General features: G+C 41.9%; 2 protein-coding genes across 4 annotated transcripts in view; one reads left to right on the plus strand and one right to left on the minus strand.

The window, feature by feature from the left end:
* The window catches only part of LOC144198439 (P2X purinoceptor 3-like), a 205747-nt gene that overhangs the window by 12540 nt on the left and 174165 nt on the right, over positions 1-19042 (minus strand). The gene's annotated exons all lie outside the window — the stretch shown is intronic.
* galnt7 (UDP-N-acetyl-alpha-D-galactosamine: polypeptide N-acetylgalactosaminyltransferase 7) overlaps positions 990-19042 on the plus strand; it is a 79732-nt gene continuing 61679 nt past the window's right edge. The window contains exons 1-2 of one of the 3 annotated variants that reach the window (XM_077718116.1): positions 990-1369; positions 17832-17943. In XM_077718116.1, coding sequence (XP_077574242.1) covers positions 1250-1369; positions 17832-17943 — 232 coding nt within the window. In that variant the 5' untranslated portion in view covers positions 990-1249. The remainder of the gene's footprint in view (positions 1370-17831; positions 17944-19042) is intronic. The other 2 variants (XR_013326556.1, XM_077718117.1) reach the window with 2 other exon arrangements.

Here is a 19042-nt window from a genome sequence, read left to right on the forward strand (position 1 = left end):
CCTGAAAGTTCACACCGCCCCCCGGGGGGCGGTACCGCCCACTTTGAAAACCACTGGTCTAAACGGTTGTCTTGTTTGTGATTTTCCCTTGTCCATTGTCCACGCAACTCTGTTGGCCTTGGAGATCTGCACCGTTTGTCTTTTTTATCCCGGCTGGCCTTGAAGATCTGCACCGTTTGTCTTTTTTATCCTGGCTGGCCTTGAAGATCTGCACCACTTGCCTCCTTATCTTGGTCGGCCTTGGAGATCTGCACCACTTGCCTCCTTATCTTGGTCAGCCTTGGACGATAGTATTTTGAATACATCACACATCCCAAAAACATTGTCAAAAAATTTCACTCAGGCCTTTTTTCGTCAAAATTTGATCTCCGCGGACTCGAAACAGCTTCCGGTTTGAGTGATTTAAAAATAAGTAATGTAATGATTTTACTCTTATATTTTGATTACCTTGCCTCCAATTTGACTTAAATCTCTTAATGTAACGTGAAAACCACTTCTGTGCTCTCACAGATTTTACGTTGACAAAAGTTGAAGCCCGTAAAACCAAACAACATCCGGTTCATGTAAAATAAAAATAAGCAAGAAAATGACTTAAATCACAAAATATTGCAGTTTAAATCTTGCTATACAACAAAATATGACTTCGTGTTATTAATTTTAAGATTTTATCTTGTAATATTTTTTCTCTCTTGATTTTAACACAGCATGACTTCTTAGCAGATAATTTCCTGCTGCACACGACTGTTTTACGCACCGCAATGTGTCTCCGGCCGCTCAGTGGTTCAGAAATACTGCTCTGTTTCTGTCCTAACATGGCCGACAATGAGAATATCTGTTCGCACAACGCGCTTAAAGGTGTCCGATCGGATAACCATGAAAGCGCGGTAGTACATTCTTGTTGATATGTTGACCTTCAACGTAAATCACCACTATTTCTACTGATTGACTACTACGGGTCTCTCTTTTTTTTTTTTTTTTTTTTTTTTTTTTTTTTTTTTACATTTTATGGAATCAATGTGCTCTTATTATGTTCTGAATTTTCATACTTTCTGAATTTTTACTGGCGTTTCTCTACTTAAAGGCTTTTATTTTGAATCCCGCGATTTCCCTGTTTTGGTGGTGCATTACCGTAATTCAGACTACAAAAAAATAACTTGAGGCGGTTGGTACAACTTCTTTTTTGATTGGAGATCTGGCCTGACACCAGTTTGTCGCTGTAATACAAGGCTCACTTACGAGGTTTTCCAATATGAGAATTAAAGTGGGATTAATTTTGCGGGGATTAGTTATAATTGTTTCATTTTTTGTATTAGCTGTTTTGTGGTCTTCATTAGCCAAAGTGAGCTCCGGGAATCGCTCTGCGCCTCAGGTGAGTGAATGAATTGAAATAAATTTCCTTTTCACTGGAATGACACACCTCAATCATTTGGCAATCATATGAATGCAGGTTGAAATAGTTGACTTGCATTTCGACGGATTTGGGTTTCCACGTCATATAATGTCGCTGTTTTCGAGTACGAAGGTCTTAAATAGTAATTGATCGATTATAGTTATCAATTTGAAAACCTTAATGTATTTGGTTTCAATTTACCTACGCTACTGACAGGCTGATAGTTTGCACAACTTTTATATGGATGTGTGACAGATGCTGTTATTTTTTTGTTTTGTAACATTTTGTGTCAAAATATAGCCAAGACATGATCAGAGCTGCTAAACTCCCTTGACCCCATTTCAGCACCGTAATACCTTGACACACGAGTGCCCCGACATACGAGCAATTTGAGATACAAGTAAAATTGCGAGCAAATATTTACCTGAAACATTAGAGACAGCCTCGAGAGGCTGCTTATGAAAACATCATCTCGGCGCAAGCAAGTCCCTCGTGTAAATGTCACTCTGAGCACTGGGCGGAGCATTTTTCTTTGTTTTCCATTAGTCACTGCGGAATGGTGTACGCGTGGCAGTGATTGCTCACCAATGCGAGGGGGGTATACTACTTCCCGTTGGCAAGTGGTTGTGTTTTCTTAGTGTGAGGACATTTGTGGGCATCATTTTCTGAATATTCTGAACGGAAGAAAAAAGCAAACAACGCTCAATAGGTTCCTTTTAAAAACTGCAGCTGAAAGTCAGGGAGGAGACGTGGCAAATGGAGCCGCGTCCGGCAGCATCCCGACCTCACTAAGATGGCGCGCCCCAACCTCGCTAAGATGGCCGTGCCCCGATATCTCTAGGATGGTCGTGCCCCGATATCGCTAAGATGGCCGTGCCCCGACCTCGGTAAGATGGCCGTGCCCCGACTTCACAAAGATGGCTGCACACCGAGCGAGCAGTGACGGCAACATTTCGCGTTTTATGCAAGAAACGTTTTTTTTATGAATTCCATCAGAGCGTTTTATCGGTTTATCTTATCTCTATTTTGAAATAAATGAACGTATCAGCATTCATTTACACTTTTGTCACGGCGCCGTCAAATAGCAGTTTTTTGCAAGTCATGTTTTTATGCGCATATAAGCTGTACTACCTTCGATTCAGTCATCATTTATTGTCCAACACAAGCAGCTTATGTGCGAGTAAATATTTGTTTTTAATTTATTTCTATGGGAAACGTTGATTTGAAGTACGAGCAAATCGACATACGAGCTCAGTCCCGGAACGCATTAAGCTCTTTTTCTCAAGGTACCACTGTAGTTCCGTTGTCCCATTAGTTTTCTGGGGTTAATGCAATTCACACAACATCGGTATAAAATATAATAAAAACAAAAAAGGACAATTCAAATCAAACTGTTATTAACATAAATTTACAATAATTGAAATTGTGTTTTTGCAAATTATTAAAAATGTACAGCATAATGCAAATAAGTTTATCTTTGTGTTTGGGTCTTCCTAAGACTACATAAATCTGTTTGACTGGCTACAAAAATCCTCATATGGACTTCAGTATCCATATGTGAATCAGCACCAACATGAAAGAACATTTAAGGCCTGGGGTGAACATGCAAACTCCACTCAGGTGGATCTGTGTGCTGTGAGGCTGACACGCTAACCACTCGCGCCACCGGCCCGCTACACATTTACATCAATAATGTAATTACCATATTTTCACGACTACAAGGTGCACTAAAAAGTCTTAAATTTTCTCCAAAATAGACAGTGCACCTTATAATGCGGAGCTCCGTGTGCCAGCTCTGAAGCCCGAATGAGAACACTTCTTGCCGACACGCTTCTTGTATAGAGAGAAGGCGGACGTGGGTGGGGTCAGACGCTAAAGGCACGCCCCTACAAGGTACCCGTATATAGTGTGGGCATGTGTTTATTCCAAAACAATTACGGTTTAGTTTCGAAGGCCTCTCGAAGTAACAAAAATGAGCTATAAGTTTACTGTCATTCCTGGAGGCTTAACCAAAGCGCCGGGCTAGTTACGCCACTATTTGCAAATGGATTGTGGCCGCCTGGACAAACTGTCTGTTTGCACTGTTGTTAAAGCCATTAACACTAGATGCTTGAAAACCGCTGGACATCGGCATCTACACAGCTTACGAAGGGTGGCAGGCAGCGCCAGGCTAGTTACGCTAGCCACTATTTGCGAATGGATTGTGGCCGCCTCGACAAACGTACGAATCTCACTGTTCGAAAGAAAGGTTATGCACGATTAGCATTGTACTCTGACTGCCTTCCTTGCCAAGTTCAAATGTTTTTCATCTAACTTAGAAAAGCAACATCCCTCCATGTTCATTTTGCATTGCAGCAAGGCAGTAAGAGTCTCTGGAGATATTGACTTCCTAAACTCAGTTTCAACTTTCCAGACTGTGGGCAAGAGAGAGGATAGCTTCCATAACATTCTTTCACATCGTAAAAACCTGATGCTGCAACTTTTGTATCCCAATCACAAATCTTACAATGAGCATACTGACCAATGAATTGGGTAATCCACTCTCGCGGGAATTTTCCGTAGCATTTAGACTGATTGCTCTCCGTTTGGGAGGCTCTATGATTCTATATTACCACCTGACCACTAGAAATTAATGTGCTAAAGCGTTCACCACAAACTGCACAAACAACAACAGCCAAATAAAGAATCAATAAATAAGGAATACATAAATACGGAGTCCAAGTGAGATCAGCAGCGCAGATCGGCCTTGTTCCATCTGGGGACCAGGATGAATTCCATGGTTTTGGAGATGTTCAGCGCGAAGTTGTTGCGAGCACCATTTGCTGAGTCTATGGACTGAACAACAAACAAACACAGATAATCAGTATATAATAATGATAAATACTCAATACATAGTATTAGACAAATCATTGGTCAAGAAAATAAATAGTAGTATAAGTAGTAGTAATATCTTGATTAGGTACTAGGTTCAGAACTCGAGTCGAGTGTGGTGACGGTCGTTGGGAAGAAACTGTCCGGGAGTGTGTTTGTCTTAGTTGTTATGGCTTGTAGCACCTTCCAGAGGGGAGCAGGTTGAAGTGGTGGAAGCTGAGATGCATATTGTCTTATAATGTCCTCTGCCCTTTTAAGGCATTGGGATTTGTGGAAGCTGGACAGGGTAGGTAAGGGGCAGTTGATGATGTTTTGGGCTTGATCACCTGCTGCAGTATTTTCCTGTCTCCTTCTGTGCATCTTGAGTGCCACACTGACATAATGTAGGTCAGCATCTCTTAATGGCAGACCAGTAGAAGGTGTTGAGTGAAAGTCTGTTGATGGTTCACCCGCGTGTTCGTCCAAATAGTCCAAGAGGTAAATACTGGAAACAGAGGCAGAAATGTGACAACAACTTGTCGAGTTTAATAAACATAGCATTATTTGACCGTCAATGTGATAGAAACAATGGCTTCTATCTCATTCAAGGTCCCAAGTATTGGAAGACAGCACCTTTATACTGGTGAGGAGGATAGGTGGTGTATCTCAATGATGACTCGCCCCACAGCCAGCTAGGAGCTGCTGATGCTGTGGTTATCGGTAGTTTTGCTGATAATGATGCAAGCTGTGGAGAGTTCCGCACACTGCGTTGTTGAGAAATTGAAAAATATGAGAGTGGAGTACATGTCACAAAGCTTGCTCGTCATCATGGATGATATCGTGTCACTTGGAAATTCCTTGGGGCTCGAGGTTAACGAGGCAGATGTGAATGGCCTAATCGCGTAGCACCACGAAGAACTGATGACACAGGATTTAATCGAGCTCCAGGAGAGTGAACTTTTGGAGGTGTTGCGGCAACTCGGTAGCGAGGAGGAGGTTGCCTGGCTACAAGGGATATCAAAAACATGCTAGAGCAGTGACAAGTGTTTCCTGATTTTGTAGAAAAGAGGCACCATGACAAGCTGGCAAGTGGTTGCACATTATCGTATTGTGAGGACATTTTTGCGCGTCATTTTGGAAATATTTTGAAGGGAAGGCAAAAACAAGCCTTGATGCATTCCTTTTAACAAATCCCGCTGAATGTCCGGGTGGAGACATCCCGGAGAACATAGGTGAAACAAATTAAAACAATTTCCAGAATTAGAATTCAGTTTTGTGTAAAGTTACATTAAACATGCGTTTGAATGTGTCTGTATCTAATATTCCAAGTTAATTTAAATTAGTTTGTTCTGTTACGAGTGTGTTGCCGTGGAAAGTTCCCCCACCCTCTGTCCCTCTCGCTCTACCCTCCACGAAATCCGTCTAATTTTAGTTCTATTAAACACCTTTTAGTAATAGTCAACCACTACTTATGTCTTACTTTTTTAAATTGATGGCGATTTAGAAGAAACAAAACTTTTTTTCCAATCCAATATCCTGTTTTTGGTGTTTTTCAGAGAGTTGGAACGAATTAATTTGTTTTTAGTTCATTTCAATGGGAAACGTTCGTTCGAGTTACGAGAATATCAACATACGAGCTCAGTTCCGGAACAGAGTAAGCTCTTATCTCGATGTACCACTGTATAGTATACACCTGTAAAACGCGTGTGATAGGGTACAGTCATTTGCAGGTATGTTTTTGTCAATACATTGGGCGCTTCCTCCGATAGGGCGCTAGCCTGACACTAGGCTAGCGTATGTTATGCTAGCCACAAGCATATGTTATGCTATCCAATAGCGTATGTTATGCTTGGCACTAGCGCATTTTTTAAAGACAGGAACAAAAAAACTAAGTTTGATAATACTTTATTGAGGTTCAAGGTACGCTCTGATATAAAGAGTTTAGCATTTAACATGCTAGGCTCCACTGTCAGTCAGAGTTGTGTATTCCGGGAAATTGATTCCAGCTTTGGTGAAAGCTCAAACAGTACTAGCCGACATTCGAGCCATTGTAACAACCAACATGCATGACTCCAAAGCCTTTGATTCTCCTCACTGTTTTATTGACATCGACAATTCATTCCAGAATGTCACGTAGCATGCAATGCTACCTGCCAGAACTACAATGTTGGCCATCGGTTAGAAAAGCTGTTATATTGTGTTTGATCCATGGCTTCGGTCCATTTTCCAAGCGTTCACACCCGCATTCTGTTGTCATTCTCGGCAGGCATTTCCTCTGTATAGCTCTAATATGCTGCTTCTTTGAATATTGAGTGTTTTTGAGGGTTAAAAGCTGCAAAAACTGAAGTCAAATGCCTTGTCACTCCCCTGGGATGTTTGGAATGGATTCACCATAATGCTTGGAATGCGCGGGGAGGCTATTTTTAGGGTGACTATCCATCCGCTGAGTGGAATACTAAGTAGCGTGCCGGCAACGAAAACTAGTCACTCAAGCTGATAGGGCTATACAAAAATTTAATTTAGTGCACAGAAAAGACACACTGACCGATTGGGCTCATTGACCATTTTCGAGAAAATGTTAGACTTAAGTGCACACTATAGGTGTGAAAATATGGTAGAATTGAATGCTTTTATTTTCATTATACATTGTCATTCATTCATTCATTTTCTGAACCTCTTATCCTCACGAGGGTCGTGGGGCGTGCTGGAGCCTATCCCAGTTGACTTTGGGCACCAGGCAGGGGACACCCTGAATCAGTGGCCAGCCAATCGCAAGGCATGAGGAGAGGGAGAACCATTCACGCTCACACTAATACCGATGAGTAATTTAGAGTTTTCAACTAGTTTGGAATGTAGGAGGAAACTGGAGTACATGGAGAAAACCCATGCATGCCCTCCACACAGGATGACTGGCCTGGGATCGAACCCTGGACCCCAAACTGTGAACCCTGCTGCCTGTCTACTGAATTAGTAACCGAAAAGCCTGGATCCTTCACAAAGGACTGGTTTTTAAATTGTTTCATCCCGAACGCGAAGCTGTACCTCTAGGGCAGGGGTCTCAAACTCAATTTACCTGAGGGCCGCAAGAGGCAGAGTCTGGGTGAGGCTGGGCCGCATCAAGATTTCCACAAGAAAAGCGCTGATTAAACATTCCAACGTTATCAAATAACTATTTTTTAACAAAAAATAATGAATTAAATAAATTAACTTAAAGATAAATAAAAAATAAATCAATAAGTAATAAAATAATAATGAGAATACAGTAGATATACAGTGGCTGGCTAAGTAGAGAAAACTAATTATTTTTATTTTGTTTCAAATATCTGGATTAACACCTCTTTAAATTTTAGCTTTCTGAACTTTACTTCTTGCTGCTAGAGACCTGGCAGCGCTTCTTCTCACATAGCTTAGTCACATTTGGCTTGAGGGAGGAAGCAGTGGGGACCCTCAATAGTGCTTGAAGATGCTCATCAGTAAGTCTGGACCTATACTTGGACTTATTGAAGTTCATGGTGGAGAAGAGTTTCTCACACAAGTATGTGCTCCCAAAAAGACACATGGTCCGCTTGAAGATTCGGGAAAGTTCAGGGAAGCTGGGGGTCAACTCTCTCAAAAATGTCCAAGCTTGTCTGCTTCTCCACTCACCTCCCTGAACTTGGCTTTGAGTGCAGAGTTGCACTGCAGGTCAATGAGCTCCATTTGAAGCTCAGGAGGGGCATCTTGCACATCAAATGAGAAGGGGTCCGCAAACATTTGAAATGTGGCTTTGTATGTCTTGAAGTCTGCAAATCTGTGATCAAATTCCTCCTGCAGCTTCGAAATGGCCTCCACATATTTCTCAATGGTGTGCCTGCATCCACAAGAGCCTTGCATGCTGGGAAATGGAAAAGGGTTACCTGAGAGAGCTGGGCTTTCCATAACAAAAGTTTAGTGCAGAATGCTCTCACATTGTCATAGGCAGCACTGACAAGTTGCCCCTGGCCTTGTAGCTTCTTGTTCAGTACATTAAGCTCATGTGTGATATCAACAAGAAAAGCTAAGTCCATGAGCCATTTGGGATCACTTAGCACAGGAACAGCAACCCTGTCTATCTCCATGACGTCTTTTACTTCTGCTCTCAACTCTAAAAATCTCTTCAACACATTTCCCCTGCTGAGCCAACGTACCTCAGTGAAGTAGAGCACATCTCCATATTCTGACTCCATTTCCTCTCAAAAGCACAGAACTTTCTGTGCTTTAAGCCCCTGCTCTAGGGGCTTGCCCTTCAAGGCCTGGTCTGTGCAGGAGTACTAATAATCCCATTAATTTGTTTTTGGGGGATTTATATTAAGAGGAGAGGAATTATTTTTTGCTGATTACAGTATTTATTATATATATTAAGCTAAGCCAGCAACCACATTGCACACTGCTTCCTAGTATCCATCAGCCACAAAATGGAGGATTTTGAACTTCAGATTGATACCAACAGCTTTGTGAGGAATGCAACATTGTTCTCGTCACAGAAACGTGGCTACACCTGCAAATCTGACGCTGCGGTATCGCTAGCTAGCCGGACGCTATTTCGAAACGATCGTTTGAAAGAATGAACAGGAAAAAGGAAAGGAGGGGGACTTTGCGTGTCCATACACAATGGATAGTGTTGCAACAGTAGGATCATTAACACTCACCGCTCCCAGGATTTAGAGCTATTGTTGATACGGTGCAGGCCCTTCTATCTACCTAGAGAGCTAACGGTTATCATTGTAATCTATATACCACCGTAAGATAATGTTAGCACGGTACTTAGCCTCCTGCTAACGGCCGTAAACAAACAGCAGCTTGACCCCCGATGGAGTCTTTTTTGTCGCTGGTGACTTCAACAAAGTGTGTTTAAACACTGTTCTGCCTAAGTTTATCCACTATGTAAAGTGTCATATCCGAGGAAAAACTCCTGTTTATTCTAATACCAAACCTGCTTTATAGAACTACTTCGCTCCCTCACCTGGCTGGATCAGACTATCCCTGCCTGTCCTTCACCCCCGCATATACTCTACTCCGGAGGCTAACAAGGCCACAAATAAAGATACTACAAACTTGGCCCGACGATGCCCTTTCTCAGCTGCAGGACTGTTTTTCCCGCACCAACTGGGACATTTTTGAACACCACAACCTCCCGGACTACACGGACACTGTACTTCCCTACATCATAACCTGCACAGGCAACGTTACTATTAATAAACGGATACAGGTTTTTCCTAACCAAAAACCCTGGATGAACAAGGAGACACAGGCATTCATCAAATGCTGTAACCACCTTCAGGTCAGGGACAAGGTACAATACGCCGCCGCCAGAGCAGAGCTGAAGAGAGGCATTAAAAAGGCCAAAGCAGCATATGTAAGCCTCACTAGCTGAGGAACTGAACCGTTTCTTCGCCCGCTTTGAGACTGACAAATCAGAACGTGTCTCAACATCCCCACCACCACCCTGCAGCAGTACACTGAAGTTTCAGGAACATGAAATGAGATTGGTAATGCGGTCTGTGAACACCAGGAAGGCTGCTGGCCCGTACGGAGTACCTGGGAAGGTGCTCTAAGCCTTTGCTTACCAGCTGGCTGGCATTATCACCAACATTTTCAATTGTTCCCTGAAACAATTCATCATTCCATCATGTCAAATCTGCCACCATTATCCCTGGCCCCAAAAACCCAACCATTGACAGCCTGAATGTTATGTTGCTCTCATGCCTGTGATCATGAAGTGCTGTGAAAAGTTGGTCCTTCCTCAGTTGACCCTCACCATTTTTTTATAGAGGAAACAGGTCCGCTGAGGACACTATCACCATAGTTTTACACCCAGCACTGAGCCACCTGGAGCACCATGGGAATTATTTGAGGATGCTCTTAATTGACTATAGCTCAGCCCTCAACACTATGATAAATCAAATAATACAACATTTAACTTAATCCCCAGAAACCTGTAATTATAAACTTTTGACTTGAAAATCGTGACAAACATGATATAAAAGAAAACAACCTCTTAATATTTATGGTTAAATTGTTCATTAGAAATATTTACTCATTAATAAAAGACTTGCAATACAGCATATAGCTGTATTTAATTGTAACAGTCCACTCATTCAACCAGAACAGAAAGCATTTCAAATAGGCTTTCATTCCAAATCTACAAATGTTACCACTTTCTACAAGAGTTAAGTCAAATTTAGCATAGAAAAAACATGTTTACATTTACAAAAATGTTCCCATTTGGTGATTAATGAACAAAATTTTGCTATGGTGGATCTGCACGCTATTGATAAAAATGTAAGATACTCTCAGAACATTCAAATTCACATAGATTGAATTAAATTATTCATTTTCCTCTTAGAGTTTTAAATATCTCTGTTTATTACCATTTGTATTTGCAAGAATGATTTTATCAACGTTTTCCAAAATTACACTTTAAGGATATTCATCCTCTTTTTTCCAATTGATAGATTACACCAAATGTCCCCCTGTGGGTAATGAATTACATTCAATAACTGATTTGAATTTTAAAAATCTACAGCAACTCATCCATCCAAGCCAAAATCTGGCCATATATGACCCAGGCAAAGACTCAATTTGCATTGTGGAGCATGTGATTGATAGGTTGATTAATAATTACCCTTCTTTGTAATTATCAATAACTGCAGGCAGACATCTTATTCAATTATTGACATTTAAGTAAAATAGATTGGATCACAGATAAGAACCTTAAGGGAGGAGATCTTCAAAAGTATCCTCTCGAACAGTATTTTGCGTACAGCTTTAAGCCATTTGGAAAAAAAACAATCACGCCTTCATTTGACCTAACAATCATATAACAATTCCATAAAGAAGCCCAAAGTATGTCACGAGTGTTATGGAAGTGGCAGATATCCCGAGTCCTTGCCTCCCGATACTACAAATATATGTATTATAGTAATACAGAATAAACCCAACATTCCCCCGTTTTTATAATATGTATGTTATTAATCATTTCTTAGTAATCACGAAATGGTAATGTCTGGTGACTGATTTTTCCCGCCTACTCCTTACTCCCATGGCTGGTCTGCAAGAGAAAGAACATAATCATATTCGTCCAATTGGTCCTCGGAATTACCGTACTCCTGGACCTCACTGTTTTCCCCGGTACGTTTCATAAGCAGAGATATAATTAGTGTAATTTAGAATTTTTAGGGGCAATTGCAGTACTTATAAGTCGGCTTAGCAAGGAGCGCAAACAGGGGATAAGACAACACCCATACAATGTCAAGGTAGTAGCATATAGGGCTACAGAACACAACAGATTGGGCCAAATCCTTACATTTTCAAAAGGTCTTATACCCCCAGTCTGTGAAGCGGACAACTCTACTCCAGAATGCTTTTGCATATTGCGGTTTTAGGGTCTGCAGGCCACTAAAGACCCTGGTTAGGGACCCATCGGGTGATGTGTTGTTCGGTATGAAGGTGCAACATTGTTTTCCAAACATTTTGCACATGCACCCCCTTGCTCCGTAAGGAGCATCTCCACCGCTATGCGATCCTGGAACGCCATCAGACTGGTAGCTGCCCGTCACTCCTTTATGGCCACGAATCCCTGTTCAGTATAATTTCCAAGGTTTTGGACATTGTAATGCAGGTAATTTATCTCATCCACATTTTTGTTTTTGGACTCCCATCCTGCTGCGATCTGATTAGCCAGTTTATACTCATCTGGGATGCCCCGGGGGATGCTAATCGCATCAATGTATGTTGGATCTCCTTCCCTCCATGCCGCTCGACGATGTCGGGATGGGCCCTTCACCACACCAGATTTCTGAGCAGCCAATTGCATCTCCTCCACTGTAGATGGAAAAACAGACACCAGTAATTGAAACGCCTCTGCCTTTCTCTCCAACTGGAGAAAACAACCCTACTGTGGAAAGGAATAGAATCACAATCATCATTAATCTCATTGCCCCAAAAGCAATAATTGTTTCCAACATGACTTTTTGTCTTTGTTTAGGGAGTTTTCCTCTTGAAACGTTTCAATTTAGACAACCTTCTTACTGTGGGAAAGGTGCATCCGTGTCCCCCTTCCAGTAACATGGACCCTCCCACTTTGCGTTGCTCCAATGTTTCTTCTTTTATGTTGCGTATCAGCACCCAGTCTTCAAGAATCACCGTCACTTCGTCCGTTTCCTGTTAAGAAGCAAAATCTCCCTCTGATAGCCTAAATTTGATGTGTTTTTTTTCTGCTAGATTTGCCTCATCATCCAATTGTCATTGTATAGTGAATAATAGCAATTTGTAAGGTCTACCAAACAGAATTTCATATAAGGTCCGCCAATTGTGGATGGTAGGGGCAATAATTTTGCAACAAAATATGAAACCTAGTGCCCATTTCTTCAATTATTATATTAACAAAATGGGTGCCATTATCACTATAGATAGTTTCTGGAATTCCATATTGTGGAATGATATCTTACTTAATTCAATAAAATCAATATGTATCTTTTGAAATGGATATGTAGCATATAGATTTAAACCATAAGCTTTGTTGTGCCATTGTTGCAAGGCCACCACCCCCCTTGTCGAGACATAGGACTTCCCTTGACTCAAGCCCAAATTATTTTTTAACCTTGATCTTTTATTGATAGATTATGTCTCGGTGGCCTGCCAATCAAAAACACAAAAGACTATTTTTCACGTTCACACTCATAAACAGAAGAATTTAGTGTGCTCAACCAGTCTAGCATCCATAATTTCATTTTGTGGGAGTAAACTGGAGTACCCGGAGAAAATCCACAAATTCTCGAGGACGCCAGGAATACCCCACATTCTGGAAGGTCTGGATCCACCCCGCATTCATTAGTAGATCATTGAAGACACACACACCCACTCTAGCATTTTAACCGTTTGTAAAAAAAATTCTTTCATGTTTCACATGAGGTTATACCCTTTTAATGCTACCAGTTTAGCTGTTTGCTCCCAGAATTGAGGTGGCAATAGTTTCACATCTAAGGTTTTTATTTTCACAACCGTCATGACCTAATGGCCCCCCCTATTAGTTTTTTTTTCGAAAATCCCAATTCACTCTAATCGCATGCCAATCACCTTTTTAACGAGGCCATCCAAATCTGCTTCAACTCCATCGAGGTGATAAGACTGTCTAATGTCCCCCATTTGTAAGACAAATTCATGTTTGGCATTTCCAAATTCCAAATCTTGCCCATCCCATTTTATTCATAGACAACCCATCTACCTAAGGCATCACTTGTTTCAAAACATGAAAGGCCCCACTAGAATTTGGGCATCCAGTGCCAAATAGAGCCTATTTACACATTTGTCTCGATTTTCTTTTAGATATGGAGTCCCCAACTCCCAAAATATCCCAGAATTCATGCGACTAACATAAACTGTTTCTAAGCCAGATTTTGGAATATCGGAGAATGGCTCCTTTCCCCCTTATCTAAGCTTGTTGTTGCCAATCGTTATCACTGTAACATTCAGGCGTATTAACCCCATCATTGTAATGCTATGAATTTCAAGCCAAAGTTCTCCTAATTTGCATGCCCTTAAAGCAATGTGTTATGGAAGTGGCAGATATCCCGAGTCCCTGCCTCCCGATACTGGGTGAGATGTAACATAAACAATTCTTGCATAAGAAGTCCACGTGAGAGTGGACCAGTTGGCTTTTTATGACCTCGAGCCGAACAATAGAAAGACTGATTTAATGATTTAACAAAGAAATGAATTACTACAAATATATGTATAATAGTAATACAGAATACACCGAACAGTGATGATACAAGGCTCTCATGTTGTAAAGACAAACTTTATTACTTTAGTCGAATTAAAGTCTACATTTAAAGTGGGGCAAATAAGTGTTTAGTCAACCATCAATTGTGCAAGTTCTCCTACCTGAAAAGAGTAGAGATGCCTGCAATTGTCAACATGAGTAAATCTCAACCATGAGAGGCAGAATATTGAAAAAACCCAGAAAATCACATTGTTTGATTTTTAAAGACTTTATTTCCAAATTACAGTATAAAATAAGTATTTGGTCACCTACAAACAGGCAAGATTTCTGGCTGTCAAAGAGGTCTAACTTCTGACGAGATCTAACAAAGTCTCCACTTGTTACCTGTATTAATAGCATCTGTTTTAGTATTATCAGTATAAAAGACACCTGTCCACAACCTCTCTCACACTCCAACTCCACTATGTTCAAGACCAAGGAGCTGTCAAAGGACACCAGAGACAAAATTGTAGACCTGCACCAGGGTGGGAAGACTGAATCTGCAATAGGTAAATTGCTTGCTGTAGAAATCATCTGTGGGAGCAATTATCAGGGAATGGAAGACATACATTACCACTGATAATCTCCCTTGATTTTGGGCTCCATACAAGATCTCACTCCGTGGCGTCAAAATGATAGCAAGAACGGTGAGCAAAAATCCCAGAACTACACAAGGGGACCTAGTGAATGACCAGCAAATTGGGACCACAGTAACAAAGGATATTATAAGTAACATAATGTGCCACCAGGGAATCCAATCTTGCACTGCCAGACGTGTCCACCAGGCTAAAGACTGTACACATCCAGGGTCTTCTGCGGTTCGCTAGAGAGCATTTGGGTGATCCACAAGAAGACTGGGAGAATGTGTTATGGTCAGATGTAATCAAAATATTCTTTTTTTGAAAGAAACAGGTTCTCTTGTTTGGGGGAGAAAGAATACTGAATTGCATCCGAAGAACACCATACCCACTGTAAAGCATGGGGGTGGAAACATTATGGGGGGGGGGGGTGTTTTTTCTGCAAAGGGACCAGGGCAATGAATCTGTGAAAAGGAAAGAATGAATGGCGCCATGTATGAAGAGTTTTTGACTGAAAATCTCCTTCCATCAGCAAGGACATTGAAGTTGAGGCATGGATGGCTCTTTCTTTCAGCATGACAATGAAAATGAAAAATGAAAATCAGACATAGGCATTGTCATCATCATTGACTTGACAAAAAGCCTAGTAGTCATCATACCTTCAGCAGCGTATGACGAAATTGTATAGTGCTTCTCCACAAGTTCGTCTTCCCAGGCCAGACACATTTATGACATATTCATACTTGTTAGCTCTCCGCCTTGAGCGCCATTGTCCGGCGACTACAAGTTGCCTCACCGATGCCAACAAGAATAAGATGGATCACTTACCTCTCAGTCTTTATACTTACCCTCCCTCAGTCATCCTGTGGAAGGTAGATCTGCACCAAACGACCTTCCTGTTACTTCAATTCGACTTGACTTAATTTCATAGTAGGGATATGTGTAGTCGTCACGTCACGTGTTGCTGCAGGTTCAGAGACCTGATGGGTGTTGGGAAGAAGCTGTCCTTGAGCCTGTTTGTCCGTGCTTTGTAGGACCTGTAGCGTCTGCCAGATGGAAGCAACTGGAACAGGCCGTGTCCAGGGTGGTATGGGTCTCCAACAATGGACCCGGCTCTTCTGAGGTATCGGGGGTTGGCAATGTCTTCTAGCGATGGCAGAGAGCAGCCGACGATCTTCTGGGCAGTGTTTATCACTCTCTGTATGGCTTTTTTGTCTGCTGCCGTGCTTCCGGTATACCACACTGTAATGCCGTAAGTCAGGATGCTCTCCACAGTGGCTCTGTAGAAGGTTGCCAGAAGCTTGGTGTCCAACTTGTCCCTTCTCAGTACCCTGAGGAAGTGGAGTCGTTTCTGGGCCTTCTTCACTAACACTGGTGTTTGTGGACCAGGAGAGCCTATCCGTGACGTGGACCCCCAGGAATTTGAACGATTGGACCCTGTCTACACACTTAGTCTTTGTGGTATTCAGTGTAAGATTGTTCGCCGAGCACCAAGAAGACAGTTTGTCGACCTCGTCTCTGTAAGCTGACTCATCCCCGCCTGAGATGAGTCCGATCACAGTGGTGTCATCGGCGAATTTGATGATAGAGTTTGACTGGTGGGCTGGTGTGCAATCGTATGTGTACAGGGAGTACAGGAGAGGACTCAGTACACAGCCTTGTGGTGAGCCAGTGTTTAGTGTGATGGAGGAAGAGAGGTGTGGACCCATTCTGACAGTTTGTGGTCGACCAGTCAAGAAGTTCTTTATCCAGCAGCAGATTGAAGAGGATAGTCCAAGGTGGTAGAGTTTGTCCTTCAGGATGTCCGGCTTGATGGTGTTGAAGGCTGAGCTATAGTCTATGAAAAGCATCCTCACATAGTTCCCCTGGTGCTCCAGGTGGCTCAGTGCTGTGTGAAGAGCCACGGCGATAGCATCCTCAGTGGACCTGTTTTCCCTATAAGCAAACTGGTGCGGGTCAACTGAGGGGGGGATTGTCTTTCTGATATGTCGGGCCACCAACTTTTCAAAGCACTTCATGATCACAGGCGTGAGAGCAACAGGCCTGTAATCGTTCAAGCTGCCGATGGTTGGCTTTTTGGGGACAGGAATGATGGTGGCAGATTTTAGGCAGGCAGGAACGATGGATTGTTGCAAGGACCGATTGAAAATGTCCGTGAAGACTCCTGCCAGCTGTTCAGCACAGGCTTTGAGCACTTTGCCAGGTATTCCGTCTGGACCAGCAGCCTTCCTGGTGTTCACAGACTGCATTTCCAGTCTCACTTCCTGTTCCTGAAACTCCAGTGTATTGTCGCAGGGTGGTGGTGGGAGTGTTGACACTTGGTTTGATTTGTCAGATTCAAAGCGGGCAAAGAAATGGTTCAGTTCCTCCGCTAGTGAGACATTCGCGTTTACAGACATGGAATTGTTCTTGTAGTTAGTGATATGTCGTATTCCCTGCCACATCTTCTTTGGGTTGTTTTCTTTGAAGTGCTCTTCGATTTTCTTAGTATATGCTGCCTTGGCCTTCTTTATGCCCCTTTTCAGCTCAGCGCTGGCAGCTCTATACTTTCTTTTGTCCCCCGATCTGTAGGCGGTGTTACGGCATTTGATAAGTGCTTGTGTCTCTTTGGTCATCCAGGGTTTTTGATACAATGATTTTGAGACAATGATACCAAACACACAACCAGTGCAACAAATGAGTGGCTTCCTAAGAAGCCTTTCAAGTTCCTTGAGAGGCCTAGCCAGTCTCCAGATCTCAACCCCATAGCGAAATGTGGAGGAAATTGAAATTCCATGTTGCCCAACGGCAGCCTGAAAAGATCACAGCTCTAGAGGAGATCGGCATGGAGGAATGGGCCAAAATACCAGCAGCAGTGTGTGAAAAGCTTGTGAAGAGTTACAGAAATTATTTGGCTTGCGTTACTTCCAACAAAGGGTATATAACAAAGCATTGAGATGAACTTATGGTATTGACCAAATACTTATTTTCCACCATGTTTTGTAAATAAATTCTTTAAAAAATCAAACAATGTGACCTTCAGCTTTTTTCCCACATTATCTCTCTCATGGTTGAGGTTTACCCTTGTTAACAATTACAGGCCTCTAATCTTTTCAAGTAGGATAATTTGCACAATTGGTGGTTGACTAAATACTTATTTGCCCCACTATATTTGAATCTACATTGAAAGTGTATGTTTATCCATTATTAATTTGGGAGAGTAAATACTAATAATAATATTCCCTTTCTTTAGGTTTTTGGATTCCTGCAGAAAGGATACCCAGCAGACCATTTTGCACCCATTTTACCATGGCCACATGTGGGAGGTATTGAAGTTGATCTTAACTCAATCAGGCTGAAAAATGGTGAGATCTAAAATGTTTTTGACAATCTTTTTCTGATAAGATATTAGGCAGAAGCAGCTACTGTTTCTGTATGTATTGCCACTTAAAATTATTAGGTCTGTAATTTTTTGCATGTTACTTTGAACAAAATGCTAAAAGCAATAGAATCACGTTTGAATTGTGTATTTCTAGATATAACTGTCTCCCATTCTCTCTCTATCTCACTAATCCAGTGTTTCCCCAACCAGTGTGCCGTGATGGTCAGGTGTCGCAGGAAATTACAAAAAGTTAGACATCGTAATAATCCGAGAGAAATTTAAATATTAATAAATTAAAATCCAGCTATTACGAATTTAAAATTGAAATATAAAATCACAGATTGTACTATACAAGCATACCTTGAGAGAAAGAGAGTTGTAGAGAGAGATGTAGAGAGAGAGAGAGGGGGGGAGATGTAGAGAGAGATGTAGAGATGTAGAAAGAGAGATGTAGAGAGAGATGTAGAAAGAGAGATGTAGAGAGAGATGTAGAGATGTAGAAAGAGAGATGTAGAGAGAGAGAGTGGAGAGATATGTAGAAAGAGAGACGTAGAGATGTAGAGAGGGAAATGTAGAGAGAGAGAGAAATGTAGAGAGAGAGAAATGTAGAGAGAGAGAAATGTAGAGAGAGAGGAATGTAGAGAGAGAAATGTGGAGAGAGAAATGTGGAGAGAGAAATGTGGAGAGAGAAATGTGGAGAGAGAAATGTGGAGAGAGAAATGTGGAGAGAGAAATGTGGAGAGAGAAATGTGGAGAGAGAAATGTGGAGAGAGAGATGTGGAGAGAGAGATGTGGGAGAGAGATGTAGAGAGAGAGATGTAGAGAGAGATGTAGAGAGAGAGAGAGATGTAGAGAGAGAGATGTAGAGAGAGAGAGAGAGATGTAGAGAGAGAGAGAGATGTAGAGAGAGAGAGAGAGAGAGAGATGTAGAGAGAGAGAGAGAGATGTAGAGAGAGAGAGAGAGAGATGTAGAGAGAGAGAGAGAGAGAGAGAGAGAGAGATGTAGAGAGAAGAGAGAGAGTAGAGAGAGAGAGAGAGAGATGTAGAGAGAGAGAGAGAGAGATGTAGAGAGAGAGAGAGAG

The sequence above is a fragment of the Stigmatopora nigra genome, chromosome 6 (genome assembly GCF_051989575.1).
Source record: "Stigmatopora nigra isolate UIUO_SnigA chromosome 6, RoL_Snig_1.1, whole genome shotgun sequence".
NCBI lineage: Eukaryota > Metazoa > Chordata > Actinopteri > Syngnathiformes > Syngnathidae > Stigmatopora > Stigmatopora nigra.